General features: G+C 41.3%; 1 protein-coding gene across 1 annotated transcript; it reads right to left on the bottom strand.

Annotated features, from left to right (window-relative positions):
* Positions 1-997: 997 nt before the first annotated feature.
* LOC123952525 (olfactory receptor 1361-like) lies at positions 998-25,637 on the bottom strand. Its single transcript, XM_046021804.1, has 4 exons — positions 25,569-25,637; positions 22,226-23,137; positions 20,023-20,101; positions 998-1,287 (listed from the first exon to the last, which is right to left on the bottom strand). The coding sequence occupies exons 1-4, from the start codon at positions 25,635-25,637 to the stop codon at positions 998-1,000; spliced, it is 1,350 nt and encodes a 449-aa protein (XP_045877760.1).
* Positions 25,638-26,471: the final 834 nt, after the last annotated feature.

Consider the following 26,471-nt stretch of genomic DNA (forward strand, 5'->3'; position numbering starts at 1 on the left):
ATGTGGGGCTCTATCCCAGGACCCTGAATCTGGAGCCACCTGCCAGAGTTTCCAAGTGGTGAGGATTGGTGCAGAGAAACATTGGCCTCTCCATTCAAGTGACTGTTCTCAATATGCCTTGGTTTGTGAGGACACTGTCTGGTCTAACCCCACCTTTCCCCTGTCACTGGGGAAGCCAGGCTGCTATCCTTAGGGGCAGGACTATCTTGCCTAAGCAACACGTGTGGTCGCCACAACCAGGCCAGATTCCTAAAAGCTGCAGCCACATTGACATCTAAGGGTCAGGCCATGGGTGTAATCCTTATACAAGGGGAAAACCTTCTCATACATCTTCCTAGGGCAGATCTGTCCTTTTGGCTTCAGATGTCTGCTGCTTCTGTGGTGTCCAGTCACAAGATGGAAGCCTACCTTTGCTGAACACTGAAATGTCTCTAAGGAGAAAAGCTGTCCTCCAAAACAGCATGGACTTTGATGTTATTACTGCCTGGCAAGGAGGCCCCTGGGCTACTACGGAAACATTATGTTTTGCGTTCATACCTGATGAGGTCTGCTAATGTATCTTTTCTTCTTTTTCTATGCCCCCTCTTTTTTTTTTTTAATTTGGGTACATTTGACACACAATGTTCTATTAGTTTCAGGAGCGCATCAGAGTGATACTGATGTCTCTGTATGTTATGCAACGGCTCACAAGTGTAGCAACCCTCTGTCACCATACAACACTGTTACAATATCCATATCAGCTTTATTAAATCACAGGAGGACACAAGGGAACACCCTGAGCGAACTGACCCTTCCCAGCCTAGCAGACTTAATAAATCAGTAGTTCGGCTCATAGGGTTCTCATTGGAAAAGCACATGATTTATTTAGGGAATCTTTACCGTAATCTGTGTTTTCTTTTGTATGTACCTATACTGTTGCTGCGGTATCTGCTTCCGATGCAGCTAGATAGCCAGCGAACGAGCCACTTCCATGCCAGCGGACTCGCTGGCAGACCGCTCAGGGCACACTGCGGGATTGGAGGACCTGTGGGACCGTAAGACCCCGTCCCAGGGGTGGCGTGGTGGAGGAGGTCACGGAGAGTTCGTGACCTCCGGTTGACCCTATCCTCCGCACGTAGCTCCGCCCACTCTTCCCACAGTGGAAGCCATTTTCGAGGACGTAGGCTTGAGAGAACAAGGTGCTGTTGAGACCTTCTGGACCACCAAGTGACTGAGCCCCTGTGAGGCATCTCTCTCTACAAACTTCTACGATTCCGGCCAGCGGGTGCGGATATCTGTCTGTGGCGCCTGAGACAAGATGAGCCCCGGGTGCAAGCTGTCTTGCTTATTAACGCTGCCGCCTGCCAGCCCGAGTGCCCGCGGGCGGGGATCCTGTCCCTCTCCTCCGCGCCCTGAACCGCGCTTCCTGTGAGTGGAGGGTCTGCGTGGGGGTGACGTTCCTGTTCCCCTTGCTCTCTTGCAAGACTTTTTTTTTTTTATTATTAAGATTTTATTTATTTATTTGACAGGGAGCGAGAGCACAAGCAGGGGTGACGGCAGGGGAGGGAGAAGCAGGATCCCGATGTGGGGCTGGATACCAGCACCCCGGGATCATGACCTGAGTCAAGGCGGGCGCTTAACCTGCTGAGCCGCCTAGGCGCCCACGACTTCTTTCTAATATATTCTTTTCCACCTCTGCTTACGCTCTTCCTTTGTTCCTCATAGACCTGAGCTGATACTGGAGGTCGCAGAGTATTGCCACAATGGTGTGCTTTTCAGGTGGCTTTTCTTTGGTTGTCAGTGATGCTGCTGTGAACATCCACGTACACGCTTTGGTGTGCACATGTTTTCTTCGTTAGGCACCTCGGCATGGAATCACCCCCTCACACGGTAATTCTGTGTTTCGTATTTTGAGAAGCTGCCCAGCTGTTTTCCAAAGTGGCCCTAGTATTTTCGTTTGGCTGCCGATGTAGGAGGGTTCACCTTTCTCTCATTCCTTGCCAAGATTTTGATATTGTCCACTTTTTAAAAAATTTTATTTTACTTTTTCAGTGCAATATTGCCCACGTTTTGGATTGTGGCCATCCTAGTGGAAGTGAAGTGGTATCTGGTTGTTTTGACTTGGCGCTTTCCTAATGTCTCACTGTGTTGGACATTGTTCATGTGCTAATGGACCCTTTGTGTATTTTATATGGAGTAATGTCTATTCAAATCTTTTGACCATTTTAAAATTGGGTTATTTATCTTTTTATTGTTGAATTGTGAAGTTCTTTATATTCAATGAAAATATATGATTTGCATTTATTTTCTCCCTTTCGGTGGGTTGTCTACATTTTTTTAATGGAAGTATAGTTGATACACAATATCGCATAGTTCCAGGTATGCGACATAGTGATTTGACAACTCTGTGTATGGTCATGCTGAGCTCACCACAAGTGTAGCTACCATCTGTCACCATACAACACTGTTACAGTACCATTGACTATATTCCTTATGCTCTGCCTTTTATTCCTGTGATTTATTTCTTCCATAAATGGAAACCTATATCTCCCACTCCCTTTCTCCTATTTTGCCCATTCTCCACACCCTACCCTCTGGCAACCACCAGATTGTCCTCTGTATTTATGAGTCTGTTTCTGTATTGTTTTGTTTGTTCATTTGTTTTGTTTTTTAGATTCCATATATAAGCATATATATATTTATATATATTACTTATATATAATATATTATACATATTACTTATATGTATATATAAGTAAAATGATATGGCATTTATCTTTTTCTGTCCTACTTATTTCACTTCCTATAATACCCTCTAGATCCATCCATGTTGTCACAGATGGAAAGATTCCATTCTTTTTTATGGCCTAGTAATATTCCATTATATATATATAGTATATATAATATATATTTATATATAATATATACTATATATATATATATTTATGGCCTAGTAATATTCCATTATATATATATATATATCTCATCAAAAATCGATGGTATCTATCTATCTATCTCCATTCATCTGTTGGCGGACACTTTGATTACTTCCATATCTCGGCTACCATGAATGATGCTGCAATAAACACAGGGGTCCAGATATCCTTTTCAGATTAGCATTTTTCTTTTCTTTGGGTAAATAACCATTAGGAGAATTAGTGGATCATATGGATTCCCATTTTTAATCTTTTGAGGAAGCTCCATACTGTTTCCCACTGTTGCTGCACGAATTTACATTCCCACCAACAGTGTTTGAGGGTTCTCTTTATTCCCTATCCTTGCCAGGACTTGTTATTTCTTGTCTTTTTTATACTAGCTGTTACAGATGTGGGGTGATAATCTCATTGTGATTTCAATTTACATTTCTCTTGATAATGAGTGATGTTGAGCATCTTTTCATGTGTCTGTTGACCATGTGTGTGTCTTCTTTGGAAAATGTCTATTCAGATCATCTGTCCATTTTTTTCAAAGAGTTTATTTATTAATTTGACAGGCAGAGATCACAAGTAGGCAGAGAGGCAGGCAGAGAGAGAGGGGGAAGCATGCTCCCTGCTGAGCAGAGAGCCTGATGTGGGGCTCAATTCCAGGACCCAGGGATCATGACCTGAGCCCAAGGCAGAGGCTTAACCCACTGAGCCACCAAGGCGCCCCCATCTACCCATTTTTAATCAGATTATTTGTTGTTGTTTTTTTAAATTTTGTGTTGAATTATGTAAGTTCTTTATATTGTTGATATTAAATCAGTGTTGAATATATCATTTGTAAATATCTCCCCCCAATTCAGTAGGTTGTCTTTTCATTTTCTTCATGGTTTTCTTCTTGATTTTGATGAATCCCATTTGCCCATTTTTTTTTTATTTGTTTATTTACAGCATAACAGTGTTCATTGTTTTGGCATCACACCCGGTGCTCCATGCAGTATGTGCCCTCCCTATTACCCACCACCTGGTTCCTCAAACTCCCAACCCCCCCCGCCCCCCACCGCCCCTTCAAAACCCTCTGGTTGTTTTTCAGAGTCCATAGTCTGTCATGGTTCATCTCCCCTTCCAGTTTCCCTCAACTCCCTCTCCTCTCCATCTCCCCATGTCCTCCATGTTATTTGTTATGCTCCACAAATAAGTGAGACCATATGATACTTGACTCTCTCTGCTTGACTTATTTCACTCAGCATCATCTCTTCCAGTCCCGTCCATGTTGCTACAAAAGTTGGGTATTCATCCTTTCTGATGGAGGCATAATACTCCATTGTGTATATGTACCACATCTTCCTTATCCATTCATCCGTTGAAGGGCATCTTGGTTCTTTGCACAGTTTGGCGACCATAGCCTTTGCTGCAATAAACATTGGGGTACAGATGGCCCTTCTTTTCACTACATCTGTATCTTTGGGGTAAATACCCAGCAGTGCAATTGCAGGGTCATAGGGAAGCTCTATTCTTAATTTCTTGAGGAATCTCCACACTGTTCTCCAAAGTGGCTGCACCAACTTGCATTCCCACCAACAGTGTAAGAGGGTTCCCCTTTCTCCACATCCTCTCCAACACACGTTGTTTCCTGTCTTGCTAATTTTGGCCATTCTAACTGGTGTCAGGTGGTATCTCAATGTTGTTTTAATTTGAATCTCCCTGATGGCTAGTGATGATGAACATTTTTTCATGTGTCTGATAGCCATTTGTATGTCTTCATTGGAGAAGCGTCTGTTCATATCTTCTGCCCATTTTTCGATATGATTATCTGTTTTGTGTGTGTTGAGTTTGAGAAGTTCTTTATAGATCCTGGATATCAACCTTTTGTCTCTACTGTCATTTCCATTTGCCCATTTTTTTTCTATTACTGCTTGTGCTTTTGGTGTCATATTGAAGAAACCCTTCTCTTAATCTAAAGTCAGAAAGATTTATTCCCATGCTTGCTTCTAAGAGTTTCGTAGGCTCTTACACTGAGGTCAAAGATCCATGTTGACTAATTTTTATCTGTGGTTTGAGGTAAAGGTCCAGCTTCATTCTTTTGCATTTAGATATTCAGTTTTCCCAGCACCATTTGTTGTAAGTACTCTTCTTTACCTGTCGAATTGGCCTGGCAGCCTTGCTGAAAATAACTGACCATAAACATGAAGGTTTATTTGTGGGCTCTCAAATCCATCCCTTTGATGTTGGCTTATGCCAGTACATACTGTCTAATTACTACAGTTTTGTAGTAAGGTTTGAAATCAGAAGATGCGAGTCTTTCCAAATGTGCTCTTCATTTTCAAGGATATATTACCTGTTCTGTGTCCCTTGCATTTCTATTTAAAATTTAGGGTCAACTTGACATTTTTTTTTATTTTTTATTTTTTTTTATTTTTATTTGCTTATTTACAGCATAACAGTGTTCATTGTTTTGGCATCACACCCAGTGCTCCATGCAGTACGTGCCCTCCCTATTACCCACCACCTGGTTCCTCAACCTCCTACCCCCCCCCCCCCCCCTCCTGCCGCCCCTTCATAACCCTCTGGTTGTTTTTCAGAGTCCATAGTCTCTTATGGTTCATCTCCCCTTCCAGTTTCCCTCAACTCCCTCTCCTCTCCATCTCCCCATGTCCTCCATGTTATTTGTTATGCTCCACAAATAAGTGAGACCATATGATACTTGACTCTCTCTGCTTGACTTATTTCGCTCAGCATAATTTCTTCCAGTCCTGTCCATGTTGCTACAAAAGTTGGGTATTCGTCCTTTCTGATGGAGGCATAATACTCCATTGTGTATATGGACCACATCTTCCTTATCCATTCATCCGTTGAAGGGCATCTTGGTTCTTTCCACAGTTTGGCGACCGTAGCCATTGCTGCAATAAACATTGGGGTACAAATGGCCCTTCTTTTCACTACGTCTGTATCTTTGGGGTAAATACCCAGCAGTGCAATTGCAGGGTCATAGGGAAGCTCTATTTTTAATTTCTTCAGGAATCTCCACACTGTTCTCCAAAGTGGCTGCACTAACTTGCATTCCCACCAATAGTGTAAGAGGGTTCCCCTTTCTCCACATCCTCTCCAGCACACGTTGTTTCCTGTTTTGCTAATTTTGGCCATTCTAACTGGTGTTAGGTGGTATCTCAATGTTGTTTTAATTGGAATCTCCCTGATGGCTAGTGATGATGAACATTTTTTCATGTGTCTGATAGCCATTTGTATGTCTTCATTGGAGAAGTGTCTGTTCATATCTTCTGCCCATTTTTTGATATGATTATCTGTTTTGTGTGTGTTGAGTTTGAGAAGTTCTTTGTAGATCCTGGATATCAACCTTTTGTCTGTACTGTCATTTACAAATATCTTCTCCCATTCCGTGGGTTGCCTCTTTGTTTTGTTGACTGTTTCCTTTGCTGTGCAGAAGCTTTTGATCTTGATGAAGTCCCAAAAGTTCATTTTTGCTTTTGTTTCCTTGGCCTTTGGAGACATATCTTGAAAGAAGTTGCTGTGGCTGATATCTAAGAGGTTACTGCCTATGTTCTCCTCTAGGATTCTGATAGATTCCTGTCTCACGTTGAGGTCTTTTATCCATTTCGAGTTTATCTTTGTGAACGGTGTAAGAGAATGGTCGAGTTTCATTCTTCTACATATCGCTGTCCAGTTTTCGCAGCACCATTTATTGAAGAGACTGTCTTTTTTCCATTGAATATGTTTTCCTGTTTTGTCGAAGATTATTTCACCATAGAGTTGAGGGTCCATATCTGGGCTCTCCACTCTATTCAACTTGACATTTTTTGCAAAAAAAAGATAGCTGAGATTTTTGTAAGGATTGTATCAAATCCACATTATTAGTTTTAGTAGGTTTTTTGATGGATTCCTTAGGAACCTTTAAATATATGATTGCTGTCGTCTGTAAAAAGACATAGTTTTACTTCTTTATAATCTGGATGCCTTATATTGCCCTTTCTTTCTTAATTGCTCTGGCTGGAAACTCTGGTATAATGTTGAGTAGAAGTGGCAAGAGTGGACATCTTTATGTCATTTTTTAAAATTAAATTTTTTATTTTTTATTTTTTTATAAACATATAATGTATTTTTATCCCCAGGGTACAGGTCTGTGAATCGCCAGGTTTACACAATTCACAGCACTCACCATAGCACATACCCTTCCCAATGTCCATAACCCCACTCCCCCCTCCCAACCCCCTCTCTGCCCAGCAACCCTCAGTTTGTTTTGTGAGATTAAGAGTCACTTATGGTTTGTCTCCCTCCCAATCCCATCTTGTTTCATTTATTCTTCTCCTGTCCCCCTAACCCCCCATGTTGCATCTCCACGTCCTCATATCAGGGAGATCATATGATAGTTGACTTTCTCCGATTATTTCACTAAGCATGATACCCTCTAGTTCCATCCATGTCATTGCAAATGGCAAGGTTTTGGGTTTTTTGATGGTTGCATAGTATTCCATTGTGTGTGTGTGTGTACACACAAACATACACATATATATACCACTCTACTTTATCCATTCAGTGTTGATGGACAGCTAGGCTTTTTCCATAGTTTGGCTATTGGGCACATTGATGCTATAAACGTTCAGGTGCATGTGCCCCTTTGGATCACTACATTTGTATCTTTAGGGTAAATACCCAGTAGTGTGATTGCTGGGTCATAGAGTAGCTCTCTTATCAACTTTTTGAGGCTCCATACTGTTTTCCAGAGTGGCTCCACCAGCTTCCATTCCCACCAACAGTGGAGGAGGGTTTCTCTTTCTCTGAATCCTTGCCAACATCTCTCGTTTCCTGACTTGTTAATTTTAGCCATTCTGACTGGTGCGAGGTGGCATCTCATTGAGGTTTTGATATGTATTTCCCTGATGCCGAGTGATGTTGAGCACTTTTTCATGTGTCTGCTGGCCCTTTGGATATCTTCTTTGCAGAAATGTCTGTTCATGTCTTCTGCCCATTTCTTGATGGGATTATTTGTTCTTTGGGTGTTGAGTTTGATAAGTTCTTTATGGATTTTGGATACTACCCCTTTATCTGATAGGTCACTTTGCAAGTATCTTCTCCCATTCTGTCAGTTGTCTTTTGGTTTTGTTGACTGCTTCCTTTGCTATGCAAAAGCTTTTGATCTTGATGAAGTCCCAATAGTTCATTTTTGCTCCCTTGCCTTTGGCAATATTTCTAGGAAGAAGTTGCTAAGGATGAGGTCAAAGAGTGTTTTCAAGGATTTTTGATGGATTCCTGTCTCACATTGAGATCTTTCATCCATTTTGAGTCGATTTTCATGTGTGGTGTAAGGAAATGGTCCAGTTTCATTCCTTTGCAAGTGGCTATCCAGTTTTCCCAACACCATTTGTTGAAGAGACTGTCTTTTTTCCATTGGAAATGCTTTCCTGCTTTGTCGAACATTAGTTGACCATAGTGTTGAGGGTCCATTTCTGGGCTCTCTGCTCTGTTCTACTGATTGGTGTGCCTTTTTCTGTGCTAGTACTGTACTGTCTTTGATTACAGCTTTGTAATAGAGCTTGAAGTCTGGAATTATGATGCCACCAGCTTTGCTTTTCTTCTTCAACATTCCTCTGGCTATTCAGGGGTCTTTTCTTGTTCCATACAAATTTTAGGATTATTTGTTCCATTTCATTGAAAACAGTTGATGGTATCTTGGTAGGGATTGCATTAAATGTGTAGGTAGCATAGACATTTTCACAATATTTGTTCTTCTGATCCATGAGCATGGAACATTTTTCCATTTCTTTGTTTCTTTCTCAATTTCTTTCATGAGTATTCTGTAGTTTTTGAGTACAGATTCTTTGCCTCTTTGGTTAGATTTATTCCTAGGTATCTTATGTTTTTGGGTGCAATTGTAAATGGCATTGACTCCTTAATTTCTTTTTCTTCTGTCTTACTGTTGGTGTATGCAACTGGATTTCTTTCTTTCTTTCTTTTTTTTTTTTTTTTTACAGAAGCCAATTCTTTATTTAAAATGAAATGCCTAACAATTCACAAGAGACGGTTTTAAATCCTTGTTTCACCTGCTGCCTCATAGGGGACCTCAGGATAAACAAAGTTCACCTCTCATGGCTTTCCTAAGTGCTTCCTAAAGTAGTTCATCAGAGGAGATGGCCACACAGCTCAGTAGGAAATGCAGTAATGAGCCCCAGTCCTAAAGCCAAACCAGATCTGGATATAGACTGTGACTCTGGTCCTCTTTATTGGTGTGTCCTTGAGTGACTTCCTTCAGCCTCTTTTTTTTTTTTTATAAATTAAATTTATTTATTTATTTTTTCAGTGTAACAGTATTCATTGTTTTTGCACAACACCCAGTGCTCCATGCAATAAGTGCCCTCTCTATTACCCACCACCTGGTTCCCCCAACCTCCCACCCCCGCCCCTTCAAAACCCTCAGGTTGTCTTTCAGAGTCCATAGTCTCCCATGGTTCGCCTCCCCTTCCAATTTCCCTCAACTTCTTTCTCCTCTCCATCTCCCAATGTCCTCCATGTCATTTGTTATGCTCCACAAATAAGTGAAACATTATGATACTTGACTCTCTCTGCTTGACTTATTTCACTCAGCATAATTACTTCCAGTCCCATCCATGTTGCTACAAAAGTTGGGTATTCATCCTTTCTTTTTTTTTTCTTTTTTAATAAACATATAATGTATTTTTATCCCCAGAGGTACAGGTCTGTGAATCACCAGGTTGACACACTTCACAGCACTCACGATAGCACATACCCTCCCCAATGTCCATAACCCCCTCCCCCTCTCCAAACTCCACCTCCCCCCAGCAACCCCCAGTTTGTTTTGTGAGATTAAGAGTCATTTATGGTTTGTTTCCCTCCCAATCCCATCTTGTTTCATTTATTCTTCTCCTATCCCCCTGACCCCCCATGAAAAAGTGCTCCACATCACTCGGCATCAGGGAAATACAAATCAAAACCACAATGAGCTATCACCTCACACCAGTCAGAATGGCTAAAATTAACAAGTCAGGAAATGACAGATGCCGGCGAGGATGCGGAGAAAGGGGAACCCTCCTACACTGTTGATGGGAATGCAAGCTGGGGCAACCACTCTGGAAAACAGCATGGTGGTTCCTCAAAATGTTGAAAATAGAACTACCCTATGACCCAGCAATTGCACTACTGGGTATTTACCCTAAAGATACAAACGTAGTGATCCAAAGGGCCACGTGCACCCGAATGTTTATAGCAGCAATGTCTACAATAGCCCAACTATGGAAAGAACCTAGATGTCCATCAACAGATGAATGGATAAAGAAGAAGTGGTATATATACACAATGGAATACTATGCAGCCATCAAAAGAAATGAAATCTTCCCATTTGCGACGACGTGGATGGAACTAGAGGGTATCATGCTTAGTGAAATAAGTCAATCGGAGAAAGACAACTATCATATGATCTCCCTGATATGAGGACGTAGAGGTGCAACTGGATTTCTGTGCATTGATTTTATATCCTGACACTTTACTGAATTCCTGTGTGAGTTCTAGCAGTTTTGGGGTGGTCTTTTGGGTTTCCCACATAAAGTATCATATCATCTACAAAGAATGAGAGTTTGACTACTTCTTTGCTGATTTAGATGCCTTTTATTTCTGTTTGTTGTCTGATTACTGAGGCTAGGACTTCTAGTACTATGTTGAATAGTGGTGGTGATAGTGGACAGCCCTGCCATGTTCCTGATCTTAGGGGAAAAGCTCTCAGTTTTTCCCCATTGAGAATGATATTCACTGTGGGTTTTTGATAGGTGGCTTTTATAATATTGAGGTATATACCCTCTATCCCTACACCGTGAAGAGGTTTTTTAAATTAATTAATTAATTAATTAATTTTCAGCGTAACAGTATTCATTGTTTTTGCACCACACCCAGTGCTCCATGCAATATGTGCCCTCCATAATACCCACCACCTGGTTCCCCAACCTCCCACCCCCGCCCCTTCAAAACCCTCAGGTTGTTTTGCAGAGTCCATAGTCTCTCATGGTTATCTCCCTTCTCCATCTCCCCATGTCCTCCATGTTCTTTGTTATGCTCCACAAATAAGTGAGACCATATGATACTTGATTCTCTCTGCTTGACTTATTTCACTCAGCATCATCTCTTCCAGTCCCGTCCATGTTGCTACAAAAGTTGGGTATTCATCCTTTCTGATGGAGGCTTAATACTCCATCGTGTAGATGGACCACATCTTCCTTATCCATTTGTCCATTGAAGGGCATCTTGGTTCTTTCCACAGTTTGGCGACCATGGCCATTGCTGCTATGAACATTGGGGTACAGATGGCTCTTCTTTTCACTACATCTGTATCTTTGGGGTAAATACCCAGCAGTGCAATTGCAGGGTCATAGGGAAGCTCTATTCTTAATTTCTTGAGGAATCTCCACACTGTTCTCCAAAGTGGCTGCACCAACTTGCATTCCCACCAACAGTGTAAGAGGGTTCCCCTTTCTCCACATCCTCTCCAACACACGTTGTTTCCTGTCTTGCTAATTTTGGCCATTCTAACTGGTGTCAGGTGATATCTCAATGTGGTTTTAATTTGAATCTCCCTGATGGGTAGTGATGATGAGCATTTTTTCATGTGTCTGATAGCCATTTGTATGTCTTCATTGGAGAAGTGTCTGTTCATATCTTCTGCCCATTTTTTTAATCAAGAAAAGATGCTGTAATTTGCCAAGTGCTTTTTCTGCATCTGTTAAGAGTGTCATATGGTTCTTGTTCTTTTTTTAATTAATAATTAATATAGTGTATCACATTGATTTGCAGATGTTGAATCAACCTTACAGCATAGGAATAAATCCCACTTGATTGTGCTGAATATTCCTTTTAATGTACTGTTGGATCCTTTTGACTAGTGTTTTGGTGGGAATTTTTGCGTCCATGTTCATTAGGGGTATTGGTCTGTAATTCTTTTTGATGAGCTCTTTGTCTGGTTTTGGGATCAAAATAATGCTGGCCTTATAAAATGAGTTTGTAAGTTTTCCTTCCATTTCTATTTTTTGGAACAATTTCAGGAGAATAGGTATTAATTCTTCTTTAAATGTTTCGTAGAATTCTCCTGGGAAGCCATCTGGCCCTGGGCTCTTGTTTGTTGGCAGATTTAAAAAAAAGATTTTATTTATTTATTTGACAGAGAGAGAGAGAGAGACAGAAGAGAGCAGGAACATGAGCAGGGAGAGTAGGTGAGGGAAAGCAGGCTTCCTGCCAAGCAGAGAGCCTGATGTGGGGCTTGATCCCAGGACCCTGGGATCATGATCTGAGCTGAAGGCAGATGCTTAACCACTGAGCCATCCAGGTGCTCCTTCTTGGGAGATTTTTGATTACTGCATCAATTTCCTTACTGGCTATGGGTCTGTTTAGGTTTTCATTTTCTTCCTGTTTTAGTTTTGGTAGTTTATATGTCCCTAAGGAATGCATTCATTTCTTCTAGTTTGTCTAATTTTCTGGCATATACTTACTCATAATATTTCTTATAATTGTATTTCTTTGGTGTAGGTTGTGACTTCTCCTCTTTCATTCATGATTTTATTAATTTGGGTCCTTTCTCTTTTCTTTTTGATAAGTCTGACTTGGGTTTATCAATCTTATTCATTCTAAGAACCTGCTCCTAGTTTCATTGACCTGTTCTACTGTTCTGTTGTTTTCTATTTCATTGATTTCTGTTCTGATCTTTATTATTTCTCTTCTCCTGCTGGGTTTAGGCTTTATTTGCTGTTTTTTCTCCACCTCCTTTAGATGTAGGGTTAGGTTATATATTTGAGACCTTTCTTGTTTCTTGAGAAAGGCTTGTATTGCTGTATACTTTCCTCTTAGGACCGCCTTTGCTGCATCCCAATGGTTTTGGACACTTGTGTTTTCATTTTCATTTGTTTTCATGAATTTTTAAAATTCTTCTTTAATTTCCTGGTTGGCCCATTCATTCTTTAGTAGGATGGTCTTTAGCCTTCATGTATTTGAGGTCTTTCCAGCTTTCTTGTGATTGAGTTCTAGTTTCAAAGCATTATGCCCTGATAATATGTAGGGAATGATCCTAATATTTTGGTACCAGTTGTAACCTGATTTGTGAGCCAGGATGTGATCTATTCTGGAGAATGTTCCATGTGCACTAGAGAAGAATGTATATTCTGTTCCTTTGGGATGGAATGTTCTGAATATATCTGTGAAGTCCATCTGGTCCAGTGTGTCATTTAAAGACTGTTTCCTTGTTGTTCTTTGGCTTAGATGATCTGTCCGTTAGTGAGTAGGATGTTAAAGTCCCATGCTAGTATTATTGTCGATATGTTTCTTTGATTTTGTTATTAATTGTCTTATATAATTGGCTGCTCCCATGTTAGGGGCACAGATATTTAAAATTATTATATCTTGTTGGGTAGATCCTTTAAGTATGATATAGAGTCCTTCCTTCTCTCTTAGTGTAGTCTTTAGTTAAAATCTAATTTGTCTAATATAAGGATTATCACCCCAGCTTACTTTTCATGTCCATTAGCAAGGTAAATGGTTTTTCACCCCCTCACTTTAAATCTGGAATTGTCTTTGGGTCTAAAATGAGTCTCTTGCAATGGCATATTGATGGGTCTTATTTTTTTTATCCAATTTATACCCTTTGTTTTTTGATTGGGGTATTTAGCACATTTACATTTAGGGTAACTATTGAAAGATGAATTTAGTGCCATTGTATTGCCTGTAGGGTGACTCTTACTGTATACTGTCTCTGTTCCTTTCTGGTCTGTGTTACTTTTAGGTTCTCTCTTTGCTTAGACCCCTTTCAATATTTCCTATAGGGCTGGTTTTGTGTTTACAAATTCTTTTAGTTTTTGTTTGTGCTGAAAGCTTTTGATCTCTCCTTCTATTTTCAGTCACAGCCTCATTGGATAAAGTATTCTTGGTTGCATATTTTTCTCATTTAGTACCCTGAATATATCATGGCAGTCCTTTCTGGCCTATCAGGTTTCTGTGGATAGGGCTGCTGCCAGTCTATTGTTTCTACCATTGTAGTTTACAGAACTCTTGTCCCAAGCTGCTTTCAGGATTTTCTCTTTGTCTCTGAGACTTGTTTTACTATTAGATGTTGGGTGTTGGCCTATTTTTATTGATTTTAAGGGGGGTTCTCTGTGTCTCCTGTATTTTGATGCCTGTTTCCTTCCCCAAATTAGGGGGGTTATCTGTGTTTCCTGGATTTTAGTGCCTGTTTCTTTCCCCAAATTAGGGAAGTTCTCTCCTATAATTTGCTCCAATATACCTTCCTTCCCCTTCTCTCATTCTTCTTTTTCTGGGATCCCAATTATTCTAATATTGTTTTGTCTTACAGTATCACTTATCTCTTGAATTTCCCCTCATGACCCAGTAGTTGTTTTTCTCTCTTTTTCTCAGCTTCTTTATTCTCCATCATTTGGTCTTCTATATCACTAATTCTCTCTTCTGCCTCATTTATCCTGGCAGTTAGAACATCCATTTTAAAATCTTATTTATTTTTTTTAAGATTTTATTTATTTATTTGACAGAGATCACAAGTAGGCAGAGAGGTAGGCAGAGAGAGAGGAGGAAGCAGGCTCCCTGCTGAGCAGAGAGCCCAATGTGGGGCTCGATCCCAGGACCCTGGATCATGACCTGAGCCAAAAGCAGAAGCTTAACCCACTGAGCCATCCAGGCACCCCAGAGCATCCATTTTGTATTGCACCTCAGTAATAGCCTTTTTGATTTCGACTTGGTTAGATTTTAGTTCCTTTATTTCTACAGAAAGGGATTCTCTAGTATCTTCTATGCTTTCTTCAAGCCTAGCTAATATCTTTATAATCACCATTCTGGACTCTAGTTCTGACATCTTACAAATGTCCCTATTGACTAGGTCCCTGGCAGTCAGTACTGCCTCTCATTCTTTTTTTTTTTTTTCTTGAGGTGAGTTTTTCTACTTTGTCATTTTGTCCAGAGAAGAATAGATGAATGGAGAACAAAATGATAAAAGGGTAACAACAACCCCAGAAAAATATATATAAACAAATCAGAAGAGACCCGAAACAACACGGGGGAGGGTGAAGAAAAAAAAAGAATATAATCAGGCTGGTGAATAGAATAGAGTCACACAGTAGATTTTGGTTGTATTTTGGTCTGTTAGGAGAAACTGCCTCCTAAAATTTTAAAGAAAGAAAAACTTATATATACACACACACAGAAATAAGGGTAAATATGTTGAAGGGATGGAATATGACTGTAAAGATGAAAATTACAAAAGGTTTTAAAAAAGGAATTGATAAGGTAAGAAGTTGTTTTGGAAAAAAAAAAGAAAAATGAAAAAAAAAAGAGAATGTGATCAGACAGGAGACTAGAACAAAGCCACACACTATTATTTAGGGTTTATTTTTGTCTTTTGGAAGAAACTGTATCCTAAAATTTTAAAGGAAGAAAAACTTATATATATATACAAAAATAAGGTTAAATACAATGAAGGGATAGAGTATGACTGTAAAAATGAAAACTGAAAAAGATTTTTAAAAAGAAATTGATAAGATGTTGGTTGAAAAAGGAAAGAAGAAAAATTCCAAAAAGAACAAAAAGTAAAAAATAATGAAAATTAAAAATATTAACTTTGAAAGACTAAAGAATCATGGGGGAAAAGCCATGAATTCTATGTTCTGTATTTCCCTAGTGCTGGAGTTTTGCAGTTCTCATTGATCAGTAAACTTGGTCTTGGGTGGATTTTCTTGTTGATCTTGGAAAGGGGGTCTCTTGGAGAGTTGTACCACCCTTACCAGTGGCCAGGCTAAGTAATCTGCTTGGGTTTCCTCTCAGAAACTTTTGTTCTCTGAACACTTTCTGTACAGTTTTGGAGGATGAGAATGAAGATGGCGGCTTCCTGATCTCCAGTACAGTGGAACCGAGAGCTTGGGGCCCCATTCCTCAGTGCACCCTTGGAGAAAAGTAGTCAGTCACTCCTGTCTCCCTGGTGTCTGGCCACACTCCAAGCTCACCTGGCCTGTGACTGAGCGTCTATCTCTGGTGCATGGCCCCATTTGGAGTCTCCAAACCCAGCAGATTCCTGTGGTGTGCTCCTGTGCCACTCTTCCTGGAGGAGGTAGGGGAGTCTCCCCAGATCTGCTGCTTGTTGGGTTCCTGCTGGAAGAGTAGGGACCCAGCTGTGCCATGGATCATGGTTTATGGCAATCCTGTGCTGAGAGCCCTCTCCTCAGCTCTGTCTTTGCAACCGGATTCCCCAGTGTGATACTTGGGAGCTCTGCCACACTCAGACATCCCTGGTCTTTCTGTGACCCCAAGGGTCCGGAGACCATGCTGTCCCAGTGACGGTTCCACCCCCTGCTCTCCCTGCTTAGCCACTGGAGCGAAGTCCCTCTGTGGAGCATACTTCTACAAGTTCTGAGTTTGTGCTCCGCTGCTCTCTCGCTGGTAACCAGCTGATGGAGGCTTCCTGTCCTCCCCCCCCCCCCCGCAGTCTCACCTCAGATTCACTTCCCCGCATGTCCTACCTTCCAAAAAGTGGTCACTTTTCTGTTCATAGAATTGCTGCTATTATCTCCTGTTGAGTTTGCAGGTAATCAGAATGGTTTGATAACTAGCTGAATTCCTGGGACAAAATTTAGGTCTCCTACTCCTCCACTGTCTTGCTCCCAGACCACACCCCCCCAATTTCAGTCCTTTAAAATTTGTCGAGATTTGCTTTATGGTTCAGTATATGGTCAAGTTTTTAAAATATTCCTTGTATGCTTGAAAAGAATGTGTTCTACACAAGTATTAGATGCAGTGTTTTATATTATGTACATTAGGTTAATATTGTTAATTTTATTTTCCAAATCTTTCATATATCTACTGATTTCTTTTTGTCTACTTGTTCTGTCAGTTACTGAGGGAAGTATATTAAAATCTTCTCTTATGTGTTTTATCTAGTTCTCTTTGTTGTTCTATCAATTTAATAGGCATATTTACAGCAATTGTTTTACTAAAAAAATTTAGAATGGTTGTATCTTTCTGGTGAATGAAAGACCTCATGCTTATAACATGAATCTTTGTATCTGTAATAATGCTCTTTGTCTTAAAGTCTAGTTATTCAGTAATGATATAACTACATAATTTTTATCATTTATGTTTTTTCAACTATTTTCTTCTTATTGTTATTATTATTGTTATTTTAATTTAAAGTAAACTTTTCACCACACATGGGGCTTGAACTCACCACTGCAAGATCAACAGTTGCATGCTCTACCAACTAAGCCAGCCAGGCACCCCTCAACTTTCTATTTTCAATCTTTATGCATTTTTAATTTTTCAAGTACATATTTCATTGAAGGATTATTGGTGTATACAGAAAAGTGTACAACATTTTAAATGTATGGATTGATTAATTTTTCCAAAACACACATACTAACTGAGCCAGCACTTAGGACATGAAAGAGAACCTGAAGATTAACCCAGAAACCTCTTTGCATGTCCTTTAAATCACTAGTCCTCTCATTCCTCCAAGAACAACCCAACTTGTAACTACATTGATTAGTTTTGTCTGTTTTTGAAGTTTATGCATATGGAATCTGCTAGTATGTAGTTTTTAATCTAAGATTCATTTTACCCAATAATATGAGAAGCATCCATATATTTACATTTAACAGTAGTTGATTTGGGGTGTCTGTGTGGCTCAGTTAAGTGACCAACTCTTGATTTTGGCTCAGGTCATGATCTCAGGGTCAAGAGATCGAGCCTCTCATGTCAGCCTCTGTGCTGGGTGAGGAGCCTGCTTAAGATTCTTTCTCTCCTGGGGCGCCTGGGTAGCTCAGTGGGTTAAGTCTCTGCCTTTAGCTCAGGTCATGATCTCAGGGTCCTGGGATTGAGTCCTGCATTGGGCTCTCTGCTCTGCGGGGACCTGCTTCCTCCTCTCTTTCTCTCTGCTTGCCTCTCTGCCAACTTGTGATCTCTCTCTGTCAAACAAATAAATAAAAATCTTAAAAAAAAAAAAAGATTCTTTCTCTCCCGCTGTCTCTGCCCCTCCCCCCACAAAACCAAAACAGTAGTTGATTCATTTTCATTGTTATGTAGGATTGCAGTGATGAATATCCTAGAATTTATTTGTCGATGTTATTGTTGATGGATCTTTGAGTTTTTCAGCTTCTGGTTATGACAGCACTGCTAAGGACATTTTTATACCTGCCTTTTGGATTCATCTTGGATATATTGATTGAAGTTTCTGGCTCATAGGATAAGGCATATGTCAGCTTAAGTAGATACTGTGAAATAATTCTACTCTTCTACAGATTTACACTTTCACTAACAATGTCTGATACTACTGCTTCATATCATGCCATTACTTGTCATTTTGTCTGTCTTTTTAGTTGTAATTATTCTGGTAGGTATTTGCTGATATTGTGCTGTGACTTTAATGGGCATTTCCCTGATGACTGATCATATTGAGAGCTTTTTTTTGGTTTATTGACCCTTCATCTACACATTTTTTTTGATGGCACATCTAGTCTAGCCTCTTGTCCATTTCATTATGAGCTGCCTTTTTGTTTATGTAGTTTTGGGGAGTTGGGAGGCAGCACAAGGTAGCAAAAGAAGGGTGAGCTTTGAGTTAGAAAGACCTGCTTGCAGTATTCTGTGTTCAGCTAAGGTATCTCATGCTTGGAGTTGTCTGTGAAGTAGGCACCAATCCTTGGTTGGTTGTGTAGACACCATTCAAAGAGTCATTGCACTGCTCTGATGGTCCCAGGTGAAATTAGGTGAGGCTCTGAGTACATTCCATGTTGGATTCTGCATTTCCTTCCTTGCTTTTGTATTTGCTGTCCTTGGTGACTAGGAGCAAAATATTCACTGCTGACCTAGCTTGGCCACAGTATCTGAGATATCTGTTTGTTTCAAACTCTATCATTCTGTACAGGAAGGACTGAGAATTAATTAATCTACTAAAGAGAATTTCAAAATGTTCCTGCCTGCATAGTTTAACTCCTTTTGAATGACTCAACAGCTTTAACGCACGTTAATACGCAACTAATGAATTGTTGAACACTACATCAAAAATGAATGATGTACTATACAGTGGCTGACTGAACACGATTAAAAAAAAAAAGAAGAAGATGCAAATTACCAGTGGATCCCTTCCCTCTGATCCCTGTAGAGGAGGAGTCTTAGTTGGGCTGGAGAAAGAGAAGGCACCATGGAGAGGAAAAACCAGAGGGAAAGACCCTGAGGTGGAATGTACCAGGTTTATGTGAGAGAAGCAAGCAGAAAGACACCTAGTATTTCTATATGTTAATAAGTGCATGAAACAAACAAACAAACACCAAAAGCAAAACAAGAAAGGGGGAGAAAACTCTTGCAGGGAGCGAGGGTGAATATGTTCAGAAAGAACCCTTTGAACTATCTGATTTCCTTCTAAAGTAATTTGTAAGAAATCATACACCATGAGAAAATGAGAAGAAAGTTTGTCTCTTCCTATGAACTCTGCACCGAGATTTTTCTATTCTGTGACCAGCAGAAGAGCCACAACAAGGCAAAAGTGTCCGACATAATATACAGATTCAAAATTCTTTACATAAAAAGATCGAGAACTTTTAAAAGATGAAGAATTAACTGGGAATATCAACATCAAGGTAGACAGAGATAAAAAAATTTTAATGCACAAAAAGATGCTCTACTGATACTGTGTGATTCTCATAAGGGGCACGTGCTGCTCCCTGTGCCCTACTCCAGCCACAGTACCATCCTCCCCTGAGCAGTAGCTCCTCTCCCAGCGAAACACATCTACCTGTGCTCCCTTCTTCTCGGGCTGCCAGGGCTCTCATGGAGGAAGACCGGATCCTGTTCTGCTCTGCCCAGCTTTCTCCTCAGTTTCTCTCCCACTTATACCATGTCTATTTTTTATGATGTTTTACTGTCCTGCCAAAATAAGATTCCTGTCCTCAGAGGTTTTCTCAGGAAAAGAGCAATCATATTGCTCTTTTTTAAATTTTTTTTATTGCTCTTTTTTTTATTGAGCAATCATATTGCTCAATATTACTAGACAGAAAGAAAGATATACAGAAGTCAAAGGGAGACAATTCCTGTTACAGATTAAGTAAAAAGAATATATAATTGTGTGTACAGCATTTTCTCATGAAAGCAGAAACAAGAGCATTTTGCGAAGACAGAAGGTTATGATGTACAGTATGAACGTTGATTGTCTTTATTTATTTTTGGAAATATTTATTTATTCATTTGAGAGAGAGACAGAGAGTGCAGGGCAGGGGAGAGGGCAAAGGGAGAGACTCTTCAAGTAGACTCCCTAGTGAGTAGGGGATCTAATCCTACAACCCAGAGATCATGATCTGAGCCAAAACCAAGAATCAGTCACTCAACTGACTGAGCCCCAACATTGATTGTCTTTAAATGAGGGAAGGGTGGGTGATTTCTTCCTTTTTCCTACTTCTTTGCATTTTATATTCTTATTATGATGTTTGCCACAAAAAATATTTTGCTTGGAGACAAATAAAATAAACTAGAGATGAAAACCCAAAGAATCAAGCACCTGAAAAACAACCTGAGGGTTTTGAAGGGTCAGGGGTGGGAGGTTGGGGGAACAGGTGGTGGGTAATGGGGAGGGCACGTTTTGCATGGAGCACTGGGTGTTGTGCAAAAAGAATGAATACTGTTACGCTGAAAAAATAAATAAAATGGAAAAAAAAAAAAGAATCAAGCACTTGTCCCATTAATAACCACTCAGGCAGAATCTTAGATCTAATCCCTATTGTGTGATTTTGGGCCAGTCCTGAAATCTTGCTATGCCTAGATTCTTCTAGAAATATTCTTGTTCTTTTAGTTCTAGCAAATAGTGTGTCTTCATGGTTTAGCTTTCTCTGTGGCTAAGTTAGTCCCTGTGAATGAATCACTGCACAGCTCGGCTTAGAAAAGGTCCCTGAATCTCAGAGCATTTGACCCTTCCAAGTTTTGTGAACATTTCTTATAGTTAGTCATAGAACTACTAACTGGGCTTCCTCCTAGAACCTGAATTTTGTCTGATGTCATTCTTTTGTTGATTCCCACTCTCTGGTTTGAATTGGCTTGCACACCTATACCTATTCATTAAGTCACAACCAAGATGGCCTTTACCTTTTCTTCAGGTTGATGAAATTTTTTACAAGCTTCTTCCAACTTTAGGCTTTGACCTCAATTTTCTTAGAATGTTTACTTTAGAAAATTTATAATAATAAATTCTTTCTCTGCTCCTTTGAGATGTCAATCTTGTAAAAAGCCTCTTGCTAGTTCACAGGGCAAGAATGTCCCAACTCAATAGATGGAAGCCATGTCTTTGAAATGCAGTGAACAAGGAAGGAAGCCTACATCTCCCATTCTTTTTTTTTTTTTTATTTGACCGACAGAGATCACAGGTAGGCAGAGAGGCAGGCAGAGAGAGAGGAGGAAGCAGGCTCCCCACTGAGCAGAGAGCCCGATGCGGGACTCGATCCCAGGACCCTGAGATCATGACCTGAGCCAAAGGCAGCGGCTTAATCCACTGAGCCACCCAGGCGCCCCTACATCTCCTATTCTTTGTGAGACTGTGGAAATCCCACTCCTGTGGACAATGCTTGTTTCAAGTTACAAAACTACCTCCTATCATAGAGAGGTGACAAGTTTATTTTACCTTTGTGTAAATACAGTTAGGGAACACGGAAGGCCTGTGTTTTTTCAAAAACTCACCACTTACCCCAGCACTTAAGAATCCTTTTACCAGGGCAACCTGAGTGAATCAGTTGGGTAAGTGTCTGACTTAGTTTCAGCTCAGGTCATGATTTCAGGGTCCTGAGATCTAGCCTCAAGCTTTGGCTCTGTGCTCAGCAGAAGGCCTGCTTCAGATTCTCTCCTTCTGCCGTTCCATCACTTGTTTGCACATGCTTTCTCTCTACCCCCCTCAATAAACAAACAAATAAATAAATAAAAAAGAGTCCTCTTACCATTTACCTCAGCAGACTTTAGATCAGACTGAGCTCTGTTCACTCCTATTGCAAGAATCTTGAATAAAGCCTTCTTTGCCTGTTTAATGTTGGTGCCATTTTTTATTCAAAATCCTGTTGGGATTTTTGTCCACTCCTTCTATCCAGGCTACAGAGCTGTCCTTGGCTAGATGGTTCTATTCCAGTCCTGCCAGGTCAGGCAAACTTTATTTCTTAAACCTGCTTGTGCTTCTAAGCATTAAACCTGCCACAACCTTGAGCTTTTCAAAATTGTAATAGAAAATTCCATTGAGGAAAGTATTTCAAAAAGCCCAGTCTACTCTGTTCTCTTCATAAGATGCAACATCTTCTGCAGGCAAGGAGTCTCCACAGAGCCCCCTTCATGTCTCTGTTCCTCAGGCTGTAGATGAACGGGTTTAGCATGGGGGTGACCATTGTGTACACCACAGATGCCATCATTCCAGTGCCTGCTGAGTAGGAGGAAGAGGGCTGGAAATACACCAGAAAGACAGTTCCATAGAAAAGAGTGACTACTGTCAGGTGAGAGCCACAGGTTGAGAAGAGTTTGTGCTTCCCCCCAGCTGAGGAGACTCTGAGAATGGTGTGCATGATGTGGGCATAGGAGACCAGAACACAGGCAAGAGGGACCACACCTGCGAGGGCTGCTTCAGCAAACATCATGACCTGAAAGATCTGGGTGTCTGAGCAGGCAAGTTTGAGGACAGGGAGAAGGTCACAGAAAAAGTGTGGGATGGAATGGGAGGCACAGAAGGAGAACTGAGCCATGAGGAGGGTGAGTGAGAAGGCTAGGAGGTGGGCGCAGAGCCAGGATGAGGCGACCAGCAGCAGGCAGCGTTGGGGACACATGATGGTGGTGTAGTGGAGAGGAAGGCAGATGGCCACATAGCGATCATATGCCATCACAGCCAGCAGGAAGTCATCCAGAAGGGCCAATGCCATGAAGAAGTACATCTGTATGAGGCAGCCAGTGTAGGTGATGGTGTGGTGCTGAGTGAGGGTGTTCACCAGCACCTTGGGGACAATGGTGCAGGAGAAGCAGGTATCAATGAAGGATAGGTTAGCCAGGAAGAAGTACATGGGGGTGTGGAGGTGCTGGTTAGAAACTGTGGCCAAGATGATGAGCAGGTTCCCCAACACGGTGACCAGGTACATGCCCAGGAAGAGCCCGAACAGGAGAGGCTGCTGATGTGGGTGGTCAGAGAAGCCCAGGAGCAGGAAGTTGGAGACGCTTGTGTGGTTTCTGATTTCCTTAAGTAGAGAAATTGGAAGAGAATTTTGCTTATATAAAGGTAGGCCCTGAATAATACAGACCGCAAGGGCTTTGATCTGTTTTTCTGTGTTCTTTGAAAAGGTCACTGAGATTCACTAGCAGCTGTAACTCTGGGTTTGTAAACATTGAGGGTTGTGGACTATGGTAATGAGGCATGAGGATGAGCTGTAGTTTTGGTTCTAGATTTCTGTCATGTAGCAAGTTTTTTGGCATGGATATTCTGAGTGACATGAACTGGGATTCACCTGAAAGAACTCTGGCAAATTCAGTTCCCTTTCTAAAAGACTTAGAACAAGAAGTTTGGTCTCTTTTCTTTTGGAGCTCATTTTGGGGTCCTGCATCTACTAGGATTTCGTGGGCACTGCAGGATGCCTGTGTGTATGTGTGGGAGTGTGTGAGTGCATCCTGGTGGAGATGATGGAGGAGTTGTCTCTCCAGAGAGGAGTCAATGGAGAACAAGGGTCTTTAAGGAGTAGTGGGTTGTTCCGCTGACTTTAGCCTTAGAGAACCATTCCGCTGAGTCAGCGTGGATGTGAGAATGTTGGAACCTGAGATGTGCTCTCTTCTTAACGACATACCAGTTTCGTTGTCCTCATCAACCCTCGCCACCACCTTTCTTTTTATGTTCTGGGCTTTGGCGTCATGGAGACAGGATGGGAAACTTTTCTCTGCTTCTCATCTCAGTCTAAGCTCAGTCAGTTATTGAACTCTGAATGTGTGTTTCCTCATTTGGACCATGGGCAGCACCTTCATGGAGTCATCGATGTGATGACTGAGATAACATGTATGGAGGGCAGGCTACTGTCGATGGTGGTAACGCTCCTGTCATTGTTGGTCACATTTGCTGACTGTGAAGCAGGGACACACAATGCAGTGGAAAAGCATCAGATGCCCTGCTTTACAGCTTTATAGTTCTGTTCCTCACGTGCCTTTTAAACTCGGGGACAGTTTTTCTCCCTTGGGGCCTTACTTTTCTTCTCTGTAAGATATGCATGCTAGCCTTACCTGATAGGTGTGTTGAGGGGACCAAAGCCTGGAATCCGCTGAAGTTTCTTTATCAACCATGATGTGCAGTCAAAATGAGAAATTCCCACATTCCTGTTTGATGGTGTAGAGAAACAAAGTCGACAAATGGTCAGTGGCAGCATGACTTAATGTTTTATTTATTTAGGATTGTAATAAAACCATAATGTACCCTTGGGAGCTGGACAGAATTTCCCCACTCTTTACTTTTTTTTTCTTTAAGATTTATTTGTTTAGAGAGATTGAGAATGAGAGTGAGTGAGTGGGGAGTGAGAGAGAGACAGAAGGAGAGGGAGAGAATCTCCAGCGGACCTCCCGCTGAGTAAGAGCCCAATGTAGGGCTTGATCTGAGGAGCCTGAGATCATACACCAGCGAAAATCAAGGATTGGATGCCCAACAGACTGAGCCACTGAGATGCCCCACTCCTACTCTTTACTCTTGATATGATTTTGAGAAAGTTGCTAAACTTTCTTTTTAAATGGGATAATATCTGAGTTCAGTGAATCCAGTTGTTTCTTTTTAAATGGGATAATATCTGAGTTCAGTGAATCCAGTGTTTGTGAAGATTACGTTGGGATAAAAAATGATGGTGTAATGTTTAGACCAAGGCTGGCATCTAGTAAGTGCTCAATAAATAGGGTCTAGTATTGTAATTGCTGTTCTTAATAACGTGCAGGTGCTTTGAGGTTGTGGTGTTCTGGTCTATGCCTCCAGATTGGGCTTGCCACTTGTGAGGTGTGAACACCAAAAGCCACCTCCAGCACTGTCACCATGAAACCGTCAGCAGCACTGTGTCTGAAGGGTTATGTGCTACTCAGAACTGTCAGTGGCAAAGCCTTTGAAATTTTGGTATTTGAAACCATGTAAACTTGGACAAATCACAGAATCATCAGAGCCCCTCCACTGCCTCATTTATTAATGGAAGAATGGGAACAAATGAGTCTATCTGGAATAGTTTTTGCTCGCTCAAGTTTTTAGACAAAGAAAGGGTGTGAACGAGTTTGGTAAACTGACAGGATGTAGAGGAGTCAGTTACTAGTACTGAACCATACCCATCCAAGTGGACTGAGTGGGAAGTGTGCTTTGTTCAGGACACAGATGGGGCTTGGGGAAGGGTGGTCTGAAGCCCATTCTCTTCAATGACTTCAGACTAGACCATCAGGGACATGAAGAACCCCTGAGGTAAGTGTCCCTGTTCGTGATCTGAAGAGCCAGAAATTGATTGGCATATGGGGATGTAGGATAGAAAGAGGGAAAGCAGAAGGAGCAGGTCTATTGCTCTGTGTGTGTTTGTTTGTATGATTGTGTGTGTGTGCGCCTCTGTGTGTGTGCAAGCATGCTTACGGGGGCTAAGGTAGATGGCTCTCTTGCCATCCAGTTCTTACCTGGACATGCTGGCCAGCCTCAGTCTCTGACACTTCCAGGGTGGAGATTGGGTTTGCAAGAGATGTCATGGCTAGAGTTACAGAGCCCTTTCCTGTCTGTAGGAACAGCACAGACTAACAACTCCAGTCTTGGTGGTATCTCAGGCACAGGCACCGCTGACTTTTGACAGGCAGTTTCTCCTGGGACCCATTCCCAAATCTCCTAGTTAGAGCCCAGACAGTGCAATTGTCCAACCTCCCAGCTGGCCTGTCTGCATCAGGGCCCCCTGAGTCCAGGCAGCATCAGTGATAATACCATTCAGATGACCAGGGCTGGGATCCCTAGAGAGACTCCTGGTTCTTCCCCTGGGTGAGATGCTGCTCGGTTGCATCCTCCTGGCCTGATCCTGAATGGGGCCTAACTGTATCATAGAATCACCCTTTATAGTTAGAGCCCAGTCCCCATGGATGAGATGCAGTCAATTCTAGAAAATAAGAAAAAAAAATTGAAAATAAAACATATCAGGAGCAGGGGTGCCTGGGTTGCTCAGTTTTTTGGGCATCTGGCTCTTGATTTAGGCTCAGGTCATGATGTTGCGGTCCTGTGAATGGCCTGTTATTGGCATTTAAGTTTGGCACAGAGTTTACTTGTCCTGTGTCTTTCGCTGCTCATCCACTCATTCATGGTCTCTCTCAAAGAAAACAAAGAAAGAAATATAGCAAACAGGATCCAGCAGCACATTAAAAAGATTATCCACCATGACCAGGTGGGATTCATCCCTGGGTTGCTTCAACATTCGCAAATCAATCAATGTGATAGAACAAATCAATAAGAGAAGAGAGAAGAACCACATGGTCCTCTCAATTGATGCAGAAAAAGCATTTGACAAAATCCAGCATCCATTCCTGATGAAAACGCTTCAA

This window comes from Meles meles, chromosome 11 (genome assembly GCF_922984935.1).
Source record: "Meles meles chromosome 11, mMelMel3.1 paternal haplotype, whole genome shotgun sequence".
NCBI lineage: Eukaryota > Metazoa > Chordata > Mammalia > Carnivora > Mustelidae > Meles > Meles meles.

What these genes read in the sequence shown, in the direction of transcription:
- LOC123952525 (XM_046021804.1), bottom strand. Translation starts at nt 25,637, where the DNA reads ATGACATCTCTTGCAAACCCAATCTCCACCCTGGAAGTGTCAGAGACT. An exon ending in AGGCTGGCCAGCATGTCCAG is followed by an intron (nt 23,138 to 25,568) that starts GTAAGAACTGGA and finishes TCTCTACTTAAG; the next exon opens with GAAATCAGAAACCACACAAG. An exon ending in TGCTTTCATGAGAAAATGCT is followed by an intron (nt 1,288 to 20,022) that starts GTACACACAATT and finishes ATCTTGTCTCAG; the next exon opens with GCGCCACAGACAGATATCCG.